At 25.0% G+C, this 19,067-nt stretch overlaps 2 protein-coding genes, 1 long non-coding RNA gene and 1 pseudogene across 7 annotated transcripts in view; 2 read left to right on the plus strand and 2 right to left on the minus strand.

The window, feature by feature from the left end:
* LOC126898416 (uncharacterized protein C2orf42) overlaps positions 1-7,790 on the minus strand; it is a 37,060-nt gene extending 29,270 nt beyond the window's left edge. For 3 of the 4 annotated variants that reach the window (XM_050672421.1, XM_050672438.1, XM_050672429.1), the window contains exons 1-2: positions 7,483-7,790; positions 7,128-7,280 (exon numbers count right to left, since the gene is read on the minus strand). In XM_050672421.1, the coding sequence (XP_050528378.1) occupies positions 7,128-7,280; positions 7,483-7,683 (354 nt within the window). In that variant the 5' untranslated portion in view covers positions 7,684-7,790. The remainder of the gene's footprint in view (positions 1-7,127; positions 7,281-7,482) is intronic. The other variant, XM_050672413.1, reaches the window with a different exon arrangement.
* A 420-nt stretch (positions 7,791-8,210) lies between these two features.
* On the plus strand, positions 8,211-11,483 carry LOC126898593 (uncharacterized; annotated as a pseudogene).
* A 1,088-nt stretch (positions 11,484-12,571) lies between these two features.
* On the plus strand, positions 12,572-13,567 carry LOC126898594 (DNA oxidative demethylase ALKBH2-like). The gene is made up of 2 exons (XM_050672826.1): positions 12,572-13,115; positions 13,181-13,567. Exons 1-2 carry the CDS (start codon positions 12,760-12,762, stop codon positions 13,467-13,469), a joined length of 645 nt encoding a protein of 214 aa, XP_050528783.1. The 5' UTR covers positions 12,572-12,759; the 3' UTR covers positions 13,470-13,567.
* Positions 13,568-15,295: 1,728 nt separating this feature from the next.
* Positions 15,296-18,662, minus strand: LOC126898644 (uncharacterized). 2 transcript variants are annotated; one of them, XR_007702329.1, is made up of 4 exons: positions 18,503-18,662; positions 15,877-16,303; positions 15,501-15,590; positions 15,296-15,431 (listed from the first exon to the last, which is right to left on the minus strand). It is a non-coding gene; the product is annotated as an uncharacterized LOC126898644 (long non-coding RNA). The 2 variants fall into 2 exon arrangements; XR_007702330.1 differs by having other exon boundaries at positions 15,501-15,622.
* Positions 18,663-19,067: the final 405 nt, after the last annotated feature.

The raw sequence follows: 19,067 nt of genomic DNA on the forward strand, positions 1-19,067 counted from the left end.
TCAAAAGTTAAGTTGAACAAGTTAATTTTTTGTGAAAAAGTTGTCATTTTAAATTCCCTTCTGTGATCAGATAAAGAGTCAGATTTACAAAAAAAATATACCAAATGATAAGTAAAGACATCAAGCATCTATATAAAAAAAATGTATTGATATGTTCATTTTTGAAAAAGTTATAGCATTGTTAAGTTAAAAATATAAAAAAAAATTATTTTACAAAAATCGTAATTTTTTATAAACTTTGATGTCTATTTTCACCACAAAGACAAGTCCAGAGGTTAATTTTTTTTTTTTTTCAAATTGAAGTATATTACATAAGCTTCAATTTAAGATATATATAAAAGTGTCAGACCTTTCGGAACACTTTCAAAAATTAAGTTGAAAAAGTTCTACTTTCTATATGCATTTTTCAGATTTGAGCATCCCCCGTTATAAGGATATAGACTGATTTAAAAAAACGGTAGCACAGTGGGGTCGAGGCACAGTGTGGACGAGGCATAGATGGAACAAGTATAGATGATATCTGACAGTGATTAAAATCACTATCATAAGAAACGCTTCGATGCAAATCTGTAGATAGTGTTTCCTTTAGAGAAATTGGTGAAATATTTTAAAAGCAACATGAACTCTTATTTCTTTAATTATATCCTGATTAGTAGTTCTTTGATTTTAAAATATAATATATGAATAAATACTAATTATAGTTTTTAAATTTAGTATGAAATTGTGAGGCCAGCTATGATGTATGGTTCATAGTGTTGGGCGGTTGATAAGAAAGTAGAGCAGAGAATAAGTGTAGCAGAGATGAGAATGCTTAGTTGGATGAGTGGAGTGACTAGAGAAGATAGGATAAGGAACGAGCATATAAGAGGAAGTATAGGTGTTGCGTCAATCGTGGATAAGATGACAGAAAATAGACTTAGATTGTTTAGTCATGGTATGAGGAAAGAAGAATCGAAAGCTGTAAGAACAGTTATAGAAATGAATGTTGAAGGAAGAAGAGATAGAGGAAGACCAAAAAAGAGATGGAGGGATGCTATTGAATGCGATTTGAGGACAGCTGATGTGAGCGTAGAAGATGTGGGAGATCGTGTCAAGTGGAAGCTTAGGATAAGGGTGGCCGACCCCAAGTAGTTGGGATTAAGGCAAAGAAAAAGAAAAATATTACCAGATATTCCGGTGGCAATTGACATAATATGATTGTTATTTCGGAATGTACAATTTAGCGTTTAGTTGGGTTTAAATAATATAGCGTCAAATCAATTACCTACTCTATCGGTTGTATCTCAATATACACTACACTTTAATGATACAATAAATAAATAAACTCACACATACACACATATGCATTTATAACATTGTGTCTAATGTAAGTATAACATGATAAAAAGTAACCGTAAAATGAAAAAAATGGAATATAAATTTTATTACTCATATTAAATGTAATGTAACTCGAAAAATATTTGTTTAAATGAAAAAATATAAGATTATATTTTTATTTATAATTGTCTTTTAAACAACTTTTGTGCGAAACTTTTTTTTGTAAGTTAAATATTTTTTTTTGAGAAAATTAAGAAAGCTCATATTTTTGAACTTTTGCGAGGATTTAAAAAAAAAGCTCAATTCCAATCTTGAGGACTATTAGTATGTCATTATACATATTTTAATTCAACTTTTAAAAAAACAAAATTTTTTCCGCAATTTTTCCTTTGTTGACAGGCCTAGATGTCAATTTTAAACTTGTAATTGAGCTAAAAGTTATGGTAATATATTCAATTTATTTTACTATAAACTTTCATAAATCTTTATCAAAAATTTTTCATCAACTTTAAAGAACCAAAAAAATAGGTTAAAATTGAAAATTTGGACTGATTATTTTTAACATATTAAAAATCAAATCAGTAATAATTTGAAAACAAATTTTTTTTTCTTTTAATTATTATTTTATATATATAATTAGTAATAATATAAAAAATTAGAAGTGATAGAAATAGTCTACTTGCAGATTTGAAAACAACGCGAAAATTTGATTTAGAAAAGTATATTTTTGCTTCTGATGAAAGTTCCTTGTAGTCCAGTGCATTTTTTTATAGTAACAAACAGTTTTTATTGAAAATTATTGTATCAAGCCCTTTAAATTTTTATACACGTAAAAGTAAAGCAAAATATAACTTCTTTATTATTTTTATAATTTCTCCGTTTAAATTACAATATTAAATATCAATTTCATACTAAATTTAATAATTATAATTAGTATATATTCATATATTATATTTTAAAATCAAAGAACTACTAATCATGATATAATTAAAGAAATAAGAGTTGATGTTGCTTTTGGAATAATCCACCAATTGCCTAATTAAAACAAAAAAAAAAAAAGTTTGTTGGGAATTTTTTCTGCTATTCTGCAAAATTACTCCTTCGTTGACTAGAATGAATCATTAAATAGAAAATTTTATGAGAATTAAAACAATGTTATTTTTAAGATTAATATGCAGTCAGAAAGTTTTATAATTATTATTTATTGTAAATTTATCAGAAAAACTCATTATTTTTTGCATTTTTATCGTAATAGAACACTTAAATAGAAATCATAGTAATCATTTCTAAGTAATTTTTGATATTTAAAAAGATTCTACTATTGAAATATCCAGAACTGAATTAATTTTAATGATTTACTTTAACTAAAAAAAAAAAAGTTAATATTTTGAATCCCTCTTGTGGGCAGGTAAAGGGTTAGATTTATAAAAAAAACCAAATGATAGATAAAGACATGCATCTAAATAAAAAAAAATATACTGATTTGGTCATTTTTGATAAAGTTATAACAATTAACAAAGTTATAAGTTTTATACACTGGACTACAAGGAACTTCCATCAGAAACAAAAATATACTATTCTAAATCAACTTTTCGCGATGTTTTAAAATGTGCAATTAGACTTTTTCTATAACTTCTAAGTTTTAATATTATTAAAAAATAGTTTTTACATATAAAAAAAAATAATTAAGAACAAAAAAAATTGTTTTAAATTAATACTGATTTGATATAATATTTAATATTAATTTGATTATTAATAAGTTAAAAATAAGGAAAATGACATATTTAACCTATTTTGTTAATCGTTTAAAGTTGATTGTTGTAAATGTTTATAATAAAAAAAAAAAATTTATTTTACCATAACTTTTAGCTCAATTGGTAAGTTTGACATTGACATAATTAAATAGAAAATTTTATGACAATTAAAAAAATTGTATCGTTAAGATCAATATGCAGTCAGAAAGTTTTATAATTACTATTTATTGTAAATTTATCAGAAAAGCTCAATATTTTTTTGCATTTTTATGGTAATAGATAACTTAAATAGAAGTAATAGTAATAATTTCCTAGGAACTTTTGTTGTTTGTTGAAAAGATTCTATAATTGAAATATTGAGAACTTAATTAATTTTAATGATTTACTTTAACTAAATGTACCAATCAAAACAAAGTTGTTAAAAAGATTTACTCAATTGAGTGTATTATAAAATTTGATTATATTTGTAAAAATCAATTGTTAATTCAGGAGAAAAAACAATCATTTTTTTTAGAAATGATTTATATAGCAACATGTTACAAAAAAAAATTGTAATATTATAGTCTAGTAGTAGCACACACAAATAGAGTAAAAAAATTATTAAATTACAAAGTAAAATGATTTAATTTTGTAGTTGAAACCTATCATATCAAACTTCATTCGTTAATAAATATTTTGAAAACATTAGAAATTAATGATTTTAATTGTCTTTATGGAGACGATGTAATAACTAACTGTTTAATTGATAAATTAGAATTTTTTTTTCAATTTTTGAGAGTAATATCTTCAACTAGATACGAATTGTAGTAATTTGACGTATTGTTGAAAAAAGTAGGTCAAGTTAGAGCAGAGAAAATAAATGATAGTCACAAAAAAATATCTTCTCGGCTTTGCATCGAAGCGAAAACTTAAAATATAGTAAAATAATTTTAATACGAATAAGAAATTTCTTCTTGCAAGGGGCGACTAAAGTGATGGGATCCTTGATCTTTATTGAAGTTATTGAATCTAAATGTGATAAAAATCAAACGAGTTAAAATTTATACTAACTTAAAAAGAATTAAGAAAAAATGCAAAAAATTCATTGCCATATGCGGGTTGGAACCTCGTACCCCAAGCGTGTAAAACATAAATTTTACCAACTCGGCAACCGTACGTTGCTTCCGGCGGTTGAAAAATTGGCTATTTAAGCTAGTTCAAATTTCAAAGTTATTTTTCTCGACTTAAAAGAAACAAACATATTTAAATAAGTTTAACTATCTATACTATATCAATTTTAATTTATATAATATTTATGAAAATCTGTACTCCCCTTGTCAGGTATTTTAAAATAAAATAAAATACAAAACCCAGAATTTTAACACAAAAATAGCATATTTTTGCATACGGTAGTCATTTTTACCATGAAGACAAATCCAGAGGTCAAATTTTTTTTTTTCACATTAAAGTATATTACATAAGCTTTAATTTAAGATATATTTAAAAGTGTCAGTATTTCCGGAATACTTTCAAAAATTAAATTGAAAATATCGTAGTAACAATACGCATGTTTAAAGTTTTGACCCCCCTTGTTAAAGGGGTATGATCCGATTTACAAAAAAAGCGTGCCAGATGAAAGGGGTATATCAATATTTATTATAAAAAAATAATAATATAGATCCATACATTTTTCCAAAAGTTATATAAAATATAAATTAAATAATATAACATATAAAATCGAGATTTTTTTCACGGAAATCGTACGTTTTTCTTTAACTTTGATGTCCGTTTTCACCACGAAGACAAGTCCAGAGGTCAAATTTTTTTTTTTCAAATTAAAGTATATTACATAAGCTTTAATTTAAGATATATATAAAAGTGTCAGTCTTTCCGGAACATTTTCAAAAGTTAAGTTGAAAAAGTTCTACTTTCTATACGCATTTTAAAAGGTTTGCACCCCCCCTGTATAAAGGGAAATGGTCCGATTTTAAAAAAAAGTATGTCGAATGAAAGAAGTATATATAAAGTATTTATCATTAAAGAATAAAGTTGATTCATGCATTTTTTAAAAAGTTATAGCAACATAATGTTAAAAAATGTAAAATATAATATCAAGAATTTTTTCACAAAAATAGCATATTTTTGCATACGGTAGTCATTTTCACCATGAAGACAAGTCCAGAGGTCAAATTTTTTTTTTTCAAATTAAAGTATATTACATTAGCTTTAATTTAAGGTATATATAAAATTGTCAGTCTTTCCGGAACATTTTCAAAAGTTAAGTTGAAAAAGTTAATTTTTTGTAAAAAAGTTACCATTTTGAAACCCCATCCTTTGGGCTGTTAAAGGGTCAAATGTTCACAAAAATATATAAAATGATAGGTAATTATCTAAGGTATCTATAAAAAAAAAAATTATATTGATTCCATCATTTTTAAAAAAGTTACGGCAGTTTTTAGTAAAAAAAAAATTGAAAAATTTTCAAAAATTAGTGATTTTTAAATTTATAATTTTTTTGGAGGTTTTCCCCCATTTACGTGGAACGAGGGAATTTTTTTCAATTTTTGAGGGTAATGTCTTCGACTAAATACGATTTGTGATTTTTTGACGTATCGTTTNTTTTTTCAATTTTTGAGGGTAATGTCTTCGACTAAATACGATTTGTGATTTTTTGACGTATCGTTTAAAGAAATCTGTTCGGTGAGAGCTGAGAAAAAGTGGTAACAGACACAAAAAAAAAAAACACATCATAGTAAAACCAATACCTTCTCAGCTTCGCATCGAAGATAAAAAATGTATAAAAACCAACAAAAAAATATTTAAATTATGATATTGAACAAATTATTTTATGATTTACAACTCCATATATAATATTGGGAGATTTTAAAAGCCATCACACATTATAGGGATCTTATATAATTAATAAAAGAGTATTAAAGTTGAAAATTACTAGAAAATAGAATTATTCTTAGCAACAAAAATATGAGAAACTAACAATAAACCACATATTTGTCATATCTAATTACTGTCAGATATCATTTATACTTGTCTTAAATTTGCAGCGTGGTTACTGATAGATAGTTTGAAAAGTATTTGTGTAATAACCTAAATACTTTTTAAAAGTAATTTTAACAACACTGCCTAAAACATTAGCTGTTGCCTATTGCCTCCTAGATACATTAAATTTAAAAACTTTTAACATTCTTATGTTTCAAAGTCAAGTACACTCACTATTATTATACTCATTTTACTTCAACAGAGAGATATTTTTAATCGGTTAATGAAAATATGTATACTATAGTTCATAAATTATGCTTATTCAAATTCATAATGTTGTATAAATTGTTAGTAATAAAAATTATATAGTCACACATTATCAAAAATGTGTTTAATACCATTTAAAAAAATAATCATTTACTAATCTTAATACTTATCTATAAACAAAAATGTTTAAGGTAAAATGACATAAGTTTTTGCACTTATTTTTTGTATTTAAGTGGTCATAAAATTATGTGTATTATTCATCTATTAAATAATTATAATTTAAAACTTAACTTCTCATCCTTAATAAAGTAAAAAAATAGGAAAGTCACATTAGTCCTTAAAAATGTAGGTGTAATTTTGCAAATTAATCTAAGTTAAGTAAAATTAAAACTATATTTAAAATATTATTAATTTAAAAAACTAAAAAATATAAAAATATTAAACTCAAAGCCATAAAAAATTAATGAAAAGTCGCGGATACGTATTTCGGAAACAATGTTACCATTATCAACGCTAAACACATACTATATTTTTATTATATAATCTAAGTTATCGAATATTTTTTTAATTATTTAAATCTGTATCATATGGCATCAAATTTATAAAAGTGAGTAATAATAGACTATGTCATGTGATACTTAATACCTCTATATTTATCAGAGCTACATGCATAAAAATTATGAAAAGAGAACAATTTATAGATTTGATGATATTTCTTCTAATGAATATTTATAAATGTTATCAAATTCAAATGTGCAGTAGTCTCACTTATCCTATCTCTCTTTAAATAAATTAATAAAATATCAAACTCACTTGAATTTTTTGAGTAGATGACTTAATACAAAATTGTACCAAACAAATTCCACATTCAATTTTATTTTTATTTATTTTATTTTTAACTTCAGGAAAATATACAAAACCTCTTTCATTTAAATCTGCATTTTCAAACGATGTATAAGAAAAAATCTAAAATACAAGATGTTCCTATAATGAGAGCAGCTAATTTTTATAGTCAGTAGCGTAAGTACCAGATAAGCATCAGAAAAATCTTGTTTCCCAAAATTAATAAAAATGAATTCAACAATAGGATTTATGTAATATGTAAGTAGACAACTATTTAAAAATTGATATTTACACTACTGATGGAGATTAGGCAAATATTTAATACCTGAAAAGAACAAGAAGTAAGTAATTGACATACTTTTGACGTGGAAACTTTTTTACTATTAGACCTAAGAATTCTATAGCATGACTTACAAACTACAGTCCTAGTACCATTATATGTTCCGCATGATAAACATTTCTTTACACCCCTTTTAGTGGATTTACCCAAATCAGGAAAAAGAGATTTAATTCTACTATTAGCCATACCACAGCAGAAGTAAATGAATTATAATATTTTCTTATAAACAAATAAATTTAAAAACAATAAACTACATATTTTCTACTGTTATCTACTAATACTTAAATTGTTATCATAATGTTACTAACAACCTTAGTATCGACTACATATAATTACCGTCCATTTATGAAACAGAACGATACCTAGTGGTAAAAATTTGCGTAACTGGTGGAATCGAACTACAGGCGGCATATTAACATCCTGCACACGAAATGTAACCCAGCAAGAAATTTGCCTTTCTGATTGGCTACACATTATTTATGATAACAATTTGAATTTTGCCGCCTTAATTCATAATTGTTTTAAAAAAAGATTAAAAGAATTGTTTTAAACAATGGACAAATATTTGTATGAGTTAATTGATTAACTTTTTACAAATAAATACTCTAAGTAAAATTTAATGCACATATTTGAATTATCTCATATATTATTATTTATATATAATTATTATTATAATATTTATTAGTAATATTTCCTTTATATTTGTATGTAAAATGAATCCAGTTATAAGTTCTGAAAACCTTCCTTCGTCATTTAACAATAAAATTATTGAATCTAACTAAAAATATACATTGGTTAGGTCAAATATTTTAGATTTACCAAGTATTAGTAATTGGATTTATGAATTTTCTTTAAATACTAATACTAAATGGAATGTCCGTTCTTCTGTTTCAAATGGAACTTACATTCAGTGCAAGTTAGTAAATAAATTTTTTCTTTGAATTATGATTAATACAATAAATAATTAACACTAATATAATATTTTAAAACTGTTTCATAGAAAATTATTTATATGTCATCATAGCTCTTACCATAAAGTTGACAAAGAACACAATAAAAGAGGACAATCTAAAAACACTAAGTGTAAAGCCAAAATAAAAGTTGTGGTAAAGCTAGATTCTGTTTCAACTAGAAAAACTGATCCCTACATTAAAGTTAGTATATACAAACATAATGTAGAAAATATAATAGACTTTTTTTAACTATTTTAATAATATTTGAAATTGATTGCTACACTAATTTCCATACTTTTAAATGTGACTTTGTATAATCCATTTAAGGAAACAATACACTTAAAGTTAAGTCAAAATTTAGACAGTTTTACATTTAGTTAGTGTTGAAAAAAATACTTATAAATTTTGAAAATGATAAAAAGTAGTGAGAATATCATTTTTTTAAATGTAGTTGTATCATTATATTAACTATTTTATGTATGGATAGGAAAAATTATTAGGTGATATTACAATTTTTAATGAACACAATCACAACATAAATACAGCAGAGGCTTTAAAATGCTTAAATGCTTTTCCTAATTTCAGAGAAAATTTTGAAGAATATTTTAATGATGGAATGACTATAACTGAAGCTATTTGGTTTGTATGCATAATGTAATCCATAAAATAAAAATACAGAATTTAAAAATTATGTAATTAAGTAGTTTTAAAAATAAAAACTTTTTTTTAAAGTTTTAAATGCAACATTTTAAGGATTTTTGCTAATATTTCAAAAATAATTTCTATTATAGTTACCATGAGAGTGTTATGGCAATGAATAATCATTCCAATGAGGATTTTGCAAACGCTCGATTGAACCCAACATATAGAACTATACAGAATTGGCATGATAAATGGAGGATTTTAAATTTAGGTCCGCGTACTGGTCAAGGGGTTCATATGGTAAAATATGAACAACATATGAAATAATTACTTTTATAATATTTATATTACATTTAATACATTCTTTTTAATTATTATACAATGTTTAGTGTGGAGAGATCACATAAATAGAGGCCACCACACTAACAACTTTAGTGAAGTTTCAGTGAGAATTTTTTAGGAAAATGTATTAAGTAGAGTTAAAGCATACAATGTTATTTCAATTATTGATTTTTGTTGTACCAATTTGGAACATTATTATAGAAAAAAATTTCTCGAGTTTTCTAATGATAGAAATGCAACTGCTCGTAAATTTTTTGAAAAAATTACAAAATTAACTGATTATGTGACCCAAGAAGATATTAAAGTGGATAATGAAGAATACTATGTACCAAGCCAAAAAAATAAACAGTTGATGTATTGTGTTATGCCATCTATAGATATTTGTTCGTGTACAGCTAGAATGTATGGAAAGTTTTGTAAACATCAAGGTATTGTATACAAGTTTTTTAATAAAGTTGGAGTTAATTTCCCTCCTATTACAATAGAGGATAAACATTCAATTGCACCATTAGCATTAAGTAATAAAACACCAAATAAATCATTTTATGAAGGTCTTTTACCATCAGAGGTTATTCATAAAAATGCATTGACAGTTGAAGAAGTTAAATTAAAACCAGTAAATGTAATAGAAAATACAGAAAACAATATTAATGAAAATAGCATCTTTGGCAATATGGTTGAAGAAAAAAGTACTATTTCAGAAAAGACTTGTTTGCCAATAATAGAAGAAATCAATCAAATTTTGTTGAATAATAATACTAAGTATGGAGGATCAATCAAAATTTACTGAAATTTAAAAATAGATTTAAAAAAATAAAATCAGAAGGGCAGTTTAACACATTTTTAGCCAATGCTGGAGGAACCTCTTTACCTTAAAGACTAATAGATAGTGCAACAATAAGAGTTAAGCCAACCACTATTTCTAGGAGGAAACCAAACATAACAAAAGGAAGCAAACGTCTTTTGGCAGGTGAGTATAATTTATAAATACCATTTGTCAATTAAACAAACATGTTACTTTTATTTTTAAGTAGACCAGCAATTTCAGAAAACAATCGCCTTAAGAAGAAACCAAGAAATATACTTCAAAACATAACTAACTGTACGCCTAATGCAAAATCGCACTAATTTATTTCTGTTATTACATTTTTTAAATAATATATTTATAAATAATTTATAAAATTAGTGTTTTCTAGATATTAATAATAATAGTTTACTGATATCAACTGTTATCATAAATAATGAGTAGCCAATCAGAGAGGCAAATTTATTGCTGGGTTACATTTCGTGTGCAGAATGTTAATATGCCTACAGGCGTAGTATTTAAATATTTTCCAAAACTTGAAATCATTTTTAAACTAAGAGTTTTTTTCAAATTTTTGAACACTAAACTATTTGTTTAGAATAAAAAACAAATACAATAGAATGATAAAAATTTAATTTAAGTAGCTCACCGTATCTTTTTTTTTTTGTATATTAAATACTATTAGTCCTTTATGTTTTTTTGATATGCTTGTTTATTTTTGAGATATAGTCGTTTTTATATAATATCCCTGTAAGTTGCCATATATTCTGATCGCATTAGTTACATAGTTAGGCCACATTATTCTTCAAAATACAAGGTATACATAGACACCTTGTTTAAATTAAGTTTTAGTTGTTAAATTTAACACCTCTTAAGAGGTTTGGAGAACTGCCCCTACACTCAGACTTATAGTTTTATTATGCGTACCTTCTATCAAATTATAATAATTCATCAAATAGTAATGTACACAATTAATTAGCTTATTCAGTAGAAAATAATGTTGTTAAGAAATAGATTAGTCGAATACATTTTTATATCTAAGCGGGGGAGTGAAGCTAAGAAAGGTCTAAAAGTAGCAACATTCAGGCTTCTAGTCAATATTTTAAATTATTAACTTAAATTACATTCTGAAATACTAGTTTAAAATAGTTTTCAACCACTTATATTCTTGGTAACAATTTTCTTTTTTATAAGCTAGTTAAATATGCATGTTGTCATTTCACAAAATAAAGTTGATATCACTAAAACATAAGGGACGATCATAAAAAATATTTTATAATAAATAAATAAAGATCAATATATAAATACGTCACAAATTCGAAGGTGGATCGTTTATAAATTTTGTTATGTCTACTTATCTACTTTTTATCGCACAAGAAATTGCACAAATAAACTTTTTTCTGACACAGCGGTGTCAACATTTCATTATTTTTGCTGCTAACCGCTAGATAAGGCGACAAAAGAGAATAAATATAATTAAAATCGAATTGTTTATTGGTATTAATCCATTCCAAAATGACTGGCCGTTATTGATTTCAAATTGCCAGTAGATCGATGTTGGTTCTTCATATAGCTTCTATCATCGACAGTGCTAGAGTCTACATGTTGGTTGATTTTTTGTCACTATTTTTTCAATAATGGAGTAGAACCGCCAACGGCCAGGTTTTTTCGTTGAAGCATCCAAGCCAACGAATGGGTCTCTTCGGAGATCGGTTATCGTTTGCTTTTTTATAATTATATTTATGTAATGAGCTGTTTTTTTATTTAATTTAAATTTTATTATAAATTAAATTAATTTTGTTTATGTGTAGAGAGCACCTGTTTCCTCTTTCTTTTATCCAGCGTTAAGAAGCGAGTGTCCAGACCGCTCTGTAATATTTATATTTTTGCCCGAGAAATCTAAGTAGTATATTTTATCTGTGTTCCTTAATTTAGATACGGTCTATGGTATGTTTTACAACCACATACAACTTCAATTATCATAGTTGTGGTTAATAAACTACGAGGTGTTATAATCATTTACTCATATAACGGCATATTAACTTAAATTAAACTAATAATTAATTTTAAATTAAAATTCACCTATAGTCTGGTAATCATATCTGATAGATGTGACACCTCGCTTAGGTAATGGCGACCCTTGCTACTATAGATAATTTTAATATTATAATTCAATAAAGATCAACAATGCAGGAAAATTTTGAAATTTATTTCGAGACTATTGATAAAATAAATATACTGCTCCTATAGTCACTGTTACTAATTGTTACTTCCCATCTCTATACTGTAGGTATTATGCTATTTATAAAATGATAGTGTAAGACGAATGATAATTTTTATTTATTATCAATCGTAGGAGTGGCGAGTATTTTGGCTATTAAATTTCAGTTTTTTATGTGTCAAAATGACAATATTATAGAACATTCAACATGGTATAAAGCCATTTATTGTAGCCCTTGCCTACTATTGTTCACCTTAGGTCTTCTTTTATGCATCAATTCAATTGTTTAAAGTTAAATTATGTCATTGTATGATAAAATGATGAAAGATAAACAAACTCGCTGGAAGAAAATAACTGCTGAAAATATAGATTTGGATTATTGTGAACAATTTTTGACGTCCATTGAAGCATCTTCTCTTTTGGAGTACATGGAAAAAAACATAACATACTTAAATGGTAGACTAACTTATGTAAAAGTTTTTGGTGTTTACCATCCAATACCTAGACAGCAAGTAGCATTTGGGGATGATGGTGTTACATACAAGTATTCTGGCATTATTATCCCAGCACAGCCATGGCCTAAACCTTTATTAGAATTAAAAAATAAAATTAGTTTTGAGCAAAAAATTGATTATAACTTTGTGTTAGTAAATAGGTAAGATAAATATTTTTATGAGTTTTTTTAAATATTTTATTTAAATGAAATTTATATTTATTTAGATACAAGAATGGTGATGATTACATGGGTGAACATAAAGATGATGAACCAGAACTTGACAAAATGGTTCCGATAGCATCACTATCTTTAGGTCAGTCTAGAAAGTTTGTGTTTAAACATAGAGATGTTAAAAAAAAGCTGCGTAAAATAGATAATATAAACTTTCATTTACATCATGGTAGTTTATTATTTATGAACTGGCCAACTAATGAGTACTGGTATCATTCACTACCTAAGGAAAAAGCAGCAACAAAAGTTAGAATTAATTTAACATTTCGTAAAATTAAATAATTTTTATAAATATAACTTTAAAGCAACAAATTATAAAAGAAATAAAAATTAGCATCAAAAATGTTTATGTTTGTTACATTATGTAGTAATTAAATTTAGTATTGTAATTTTTACAGTGAAACTATAATATTGTTACATACTTTTTTAACTCTATGGAAAATATTAAAATTGTAAGTATGGATTATAAAAAAAAAAAAGTTTGATTATTCTGACCCTTGTTAGTTAATTATAATTTTAGTTTTTAAATTAAAATTATAATCCATTATAGGCTATTGGTAATTAGAATATTTTTATTAGACACACATTAAAAACTGTAAAAATTTTTCTATAAAAATATTTAAAATTAACACTAATATTTAATTTTTTTTAAAGAGGGTTAAAATGGGGTTGTATAATTTTCACTTTAATATTACTAATTAATTAACCTAAAGTAAAGTCATTTATAATAGAAAAAAAAAATTGAAGAATATAATAATTGTCTACATATTATGTAGTATATTATTAAAGTACCAATATTTAATATTCACATTAATAATTTTTAATCATTATACATATTAAATACTAAATTTATTAATTGACTACTATTATACAATTCTTATTATATTTATTCAGTTTTTTGACTATATTAAACAATATTTGTAAGGACACAAGACTTAAAAAATTAGGTGGATGTCGTAATATGCCCCTCATTTTGCATTACACAGCTTACATTATTCAATGAAAAATTTCTAATCTGTATTTTATATTACTTATAAACAAACATTTACACTATTCCACACAATTTCTTATTATCTACATATATGTCAATTTATCCATTGTTAATTGTGCTATTTTAATATAATAATCATGTAATCTATAATTAAATATAATAAACTAAAAATATTACTAAAAGCGCTGACAACAATATCCCTAGTTTAGGGGTACTACCACACACTATAAAAACATTGAATTCATTTCTGAGTCCAGTTCGCTTTTGTCGAATTCGAATCTGGAACAATTTTGAGTCACAAGAAGTAAGTTAGTCAACTTGTATTATCCCAATTATTTAGAACTAATAATCTAGATAAAAAACGGTAAAGCAATAGATTGATATAAAAATAATTTAATTTACTTATTTATAACTAGTTAGTGCTTGGTCATATACTTCGACTAAGTATCAGAGAGGAGGCCTCTGCCACTACAAGAATACCTCAGCGTATAATACGTCTATAAGACGATCTTTAATCATTTCTTTTTATATCTACTTGTCTTTACTATGCTAAACCCTCGGACTCTACAACTCCAATAGAACCTCGTTGCTCACGAATTGACCAAATCTTCAAATAACCAAACTTTGATATACGCAAGATACTAGCTTATTTTTATATTACTACATTTAAAGTTTTATAAAAGTAATATTTTAACTAAAAATTACCTTTTTTGACTTGATTATTTTCTGTTAGGTCAACGCAACCGCGAAATTCCACAAAATTGCCGAGTTCATTTTAGTTAAGATTTGGTTGTTTTATATACTTGTTTATGTTCAATAAAATTTGATGTTAGTTATTATTAACCCATTTTAAAATTAATATCAAAGTTCGTGTTTTATTTTATTAAGTATATTAAAAAATAAATCGTACTAAAATTCTTACAATACGTTTAAACATAATAAATAGTATTAAACAATATTAACAATAATATGAATAAAAATTCAAGTTATTTTTTTTATTAGCAAATTCTGAATAATATAATGACAAATATATCTTCCAAAGAGATAAATTTATTTAATAATTTATTCATATTTTGTAAATAGTAACAAATGAAATATTTGTAAAATAAATTATTGTACAGTATACATTAGAAATTTTGACGAAGTTAAATTTTTTTTAGATTTTTATGAAAGGATAATAAAAATTATAATAATCAACCTTTAACTGCATACAATTCCTTTTAAAATGATTATTCTTTAAACAATAATAGCATCTGTGAATTTAAAAAAAAAAATGCAATATTAATTTAATTATTTCTACTGTTGCACCATTTTATAATTACAGTTGGACATATGGGTTTCCCATTATCTCTATTTCGTACGCCCAATTTGGGTATAAATCATAAACGACAAACTTCACTTTTTGAGGAGATCTATAATATTGATTGAAATTAATTATATATTCCTAAAAAGTAAAGATACTTTAAAACTTAAAATTTTAAATTTTAGCGTTGTTTATATTTATTTGAACTAATTAATATACATGTATAATCGTTTTCATACCAAAACCACGTATGTCGAATTTTTAAAATTATTTTGAAAGAAGTCAAAAATACCCTACTTTTTATTTAAAAACACTTAAAATACGTTTAAACTTTAAATTCAAAGTGTCGATTACGTAATTTTACCATGGAGCCAGTCATATCATAATGTGCTTACTCTTTTGAAAGTATAACATTTTCCATCATATGAAATGATTCTGCCAAGTTTCTTATTATTTTCAAAAAATCGTACAACACCTGTTTTAATCGTACGCGTTTCACGAAGGCTCCTTCAACAGCCGATACTTCACGTTCTGCCTTGCGATCATTTGTGCAATTTTCCTCAGTTATAATGCCAGGAGTGCAAATATTTCGCACGTCTTCATACAATTCCTCACACTCCTCAGGAATTACACTGTGTTCAATGCTTTCTTGTCTCTCTTGATTATTTTTCAACACACTTTCTACAGATGCTACTTCAAACTCTGCCGTAGGTTTGTTAGTGTAATTTTCCTAGGGGTATGTCAGGAGTGCATAGATTATGCGCATCTCCTTGCAACTCCTCGGGAATCATGCGGAACTCACTTCTTTCATTTCAACAACTTCTAATTAATAATATTTAAAAATGTATTATTAGTATTGTTAGACTTTAAGTCCAATATGATATTTTTTTGACTTTTAAAGTACACTTAATTTACAAATGATTGTTATTAACTCATTTAATATAATACAATTTATTATACTAAAATTGAAATGTTATTTGTATAATATACAGATAAAGTATTAGGTCATTAACTATACATTAACATTAATAAAAACGCTTTATAGATAAAAATTTAAAAATATATAAATAAAATATAGTAACTGTATGTTAATTTATTCAACTATTTTAATTAATAGCAATAAAAATTTTCCAATTCATTAAATATGAAAATGAATGTACTTAAAAATTGATGCAGATGATTAAAAATGATATTAATTATTAACAACACTGCTATAAATCAAAACTTTTTCTTATTGATAGAGTTATGTATAAACTCTACTAGACCTACATTTATTTATATATATTAATCTAACATTTTAACCATTATTTTTGTTGATTACATTCACCAGTACAGAATTGCAACCTTCAAATATAATATTTTGATAGAATTTTATAAGACTAGATTTGAAATGAAGACAAAGAATCAATTGAAATTTGATTGTATTGATCTGACCAGTGTTATTAATTATAATTAAAATAAATTATTAGTATTAAATTTTATTAATTTATAGATATTCAATTAAAAATTTAAATATGATAGTTTCATGAATATTGAAATCGCTAAATCTCGTATAACATGTGAAACATATATGAGTACATTACCAGCTTTAGAAAAAGTTTTAGCTTGTATCTTATTAAGTAATTTTACACACAGATTTTTCAAATTTTTACTGAAAAAATAAGTTATAAACGAAAAAATTAAATCTCGAGAAATTTTAATACCCTAAATATATATAATATTGAAAAATATAACATTTTTTACTGCAGTATATTTTAGAGGATTGTAGTTCTTAGAAAATTAATGAGATTAATTTAATTGACAATTGGGATGTGATTATAATCAGGATTGGATCACCGAATAACATAAGCATTGCTCCCAGCAAACTAACAAAGTAGTGTACTTAGAGCAGGCACGTAGCCAGAAAATGTTTATTGGAGGTGCCAACAATTTTGGGCCCTTGTATCATTTTCCATAATTTGTTTCCCTCCACTCCTCCTTAGACAGTATCCCATTCTATGAATCTTACAAGTTCAAAATTTATGTTTATTTTTAAAAAATTGGTGGATTATTCCAAAAGTTACATGATCTGCTATTTCCTTATTAATATCCTGATTAAAATAAAGTATGTCGAATGAAAAAGGGATTATTAAAAAATATTATTTCTCATAAAAAAATTGTGTTGATCCATACATTTTTCAAAAAGTTAAAAATGTAAAATACAAAATACAAAATCGAGAATTTTCACACAAGAATAGCACTTGGTAGCCATTTTCACCATGAAGACAAAATAAAGTCCGAAATTTTTTTAAATAAAAAAGTACATTACATTAGCTTTAATTTACGATATAGATAAAAGTGTCAGACTTTCCGGAACATTTAAAAAATTTAAGTGGAAAAAGTTAATTTTTTGTGAAAAAGTAGTCATTTTAAATCCCATCTGTGGGCAGGTAAAGGGTCAAATTTTTAAAAAAAATATATCAAATGAAAAGTAACGATATCATGCATCTATATAAAAAAGTTATGGGAATTTTAAGTAAAAAAAATTGAAAAAATTTCGAAAATTAGCGATTTTTAAATTTGTAATTTATTGGGGGGTTTCCGCCGTTGACGGGGAACGAAGGAAATTTTTTCAATTTTTGAGGGTAATGTCTTCGACTAGATACGATTTGTCATCTTTTGACGTATCATTGAAAGAAATCGGTACGGTAAGACTGAGAAAAAGTGGTAACGGACACAAATAAAAATTAAAAAAACAAATAGTAAAACAAATACCTTCTCAGCTTCGCATAGAAGCTAATAAAATAATGATGTGTACATAAGCTGATTTTTTCAACTTTTAAGCTATTAAGAAAAAATAATTTATACCTAAATACTAATAACAAATAAGTTATAAAAATTTTTTAAATAAATATAAATTATAAACAATGTAAAATTTATTTTATTTAAAATTAAAAACAATTCCTGCCTTTTTTTAGTCATAATTTTAGTACTATTATTTAAAGCACGCAAATAAAAAATTATCAAAAACAAATAAATTACCTATTGTAATTACTAAATTATAAAAAAAGAAACAAATTAAAGATAAAATTTATCAAAAAAAATTTTCATAGAGTATACTCTATCGAATTTTGTAATCAACTAGATTCTAATCAATGCAGATACTTGGTAGTTTGTTATCATTTGTTGGACCAGAGTTAAAAAAAATTTACCTACACCACGTTTGGAGTAACTGCTATTCCATTTATTATTACGTTTAGAACGTTATCTTTTTCAAATAACGTTTTCTATGAATATAAAAATGAAAATACAGCCATAATAATAACTGTATTACTCAATAGTAATCACAAATTAATAATAATTTCAATATATATAAGGCCTAGCACATTTTTGATAATTTGTAAAAATAATTGAATTTTAAATTTGAGGGGGCCACCCATGTCTACGTGCCTGACTTAGAGGAGCTTTTTTCATGAAGGTATTGTACATAAAATATAATTTTATCACCTCTTCAAAATGCTTAAGCTTTCATAAAAATATGTAATAATTTAAGTTCCGAATAATTTTTTTTTTTAAATACATATAATTTCTAACAGCGGTCACAGCA

The sequence above is a fragment of the Daktulosphaira vitifoliae genome, unplaced genomic scaffold, assembly GCF_025091365.1.
Source record: "Daktulosphaira vitifoliae isolate Bord-2020 unplaced genomic scaffold, ASM2509136v1 Scaffold_1, whole genome shotgun sequence".
In the NCBI taxonomy this organism is placed as follows: Eukaryota; Metazoa; Arthropoda; class Insecta; order Hemiptera; family Phylloxeridae; genus Daktulosphaira; species Daktulosphaira vitifoliae.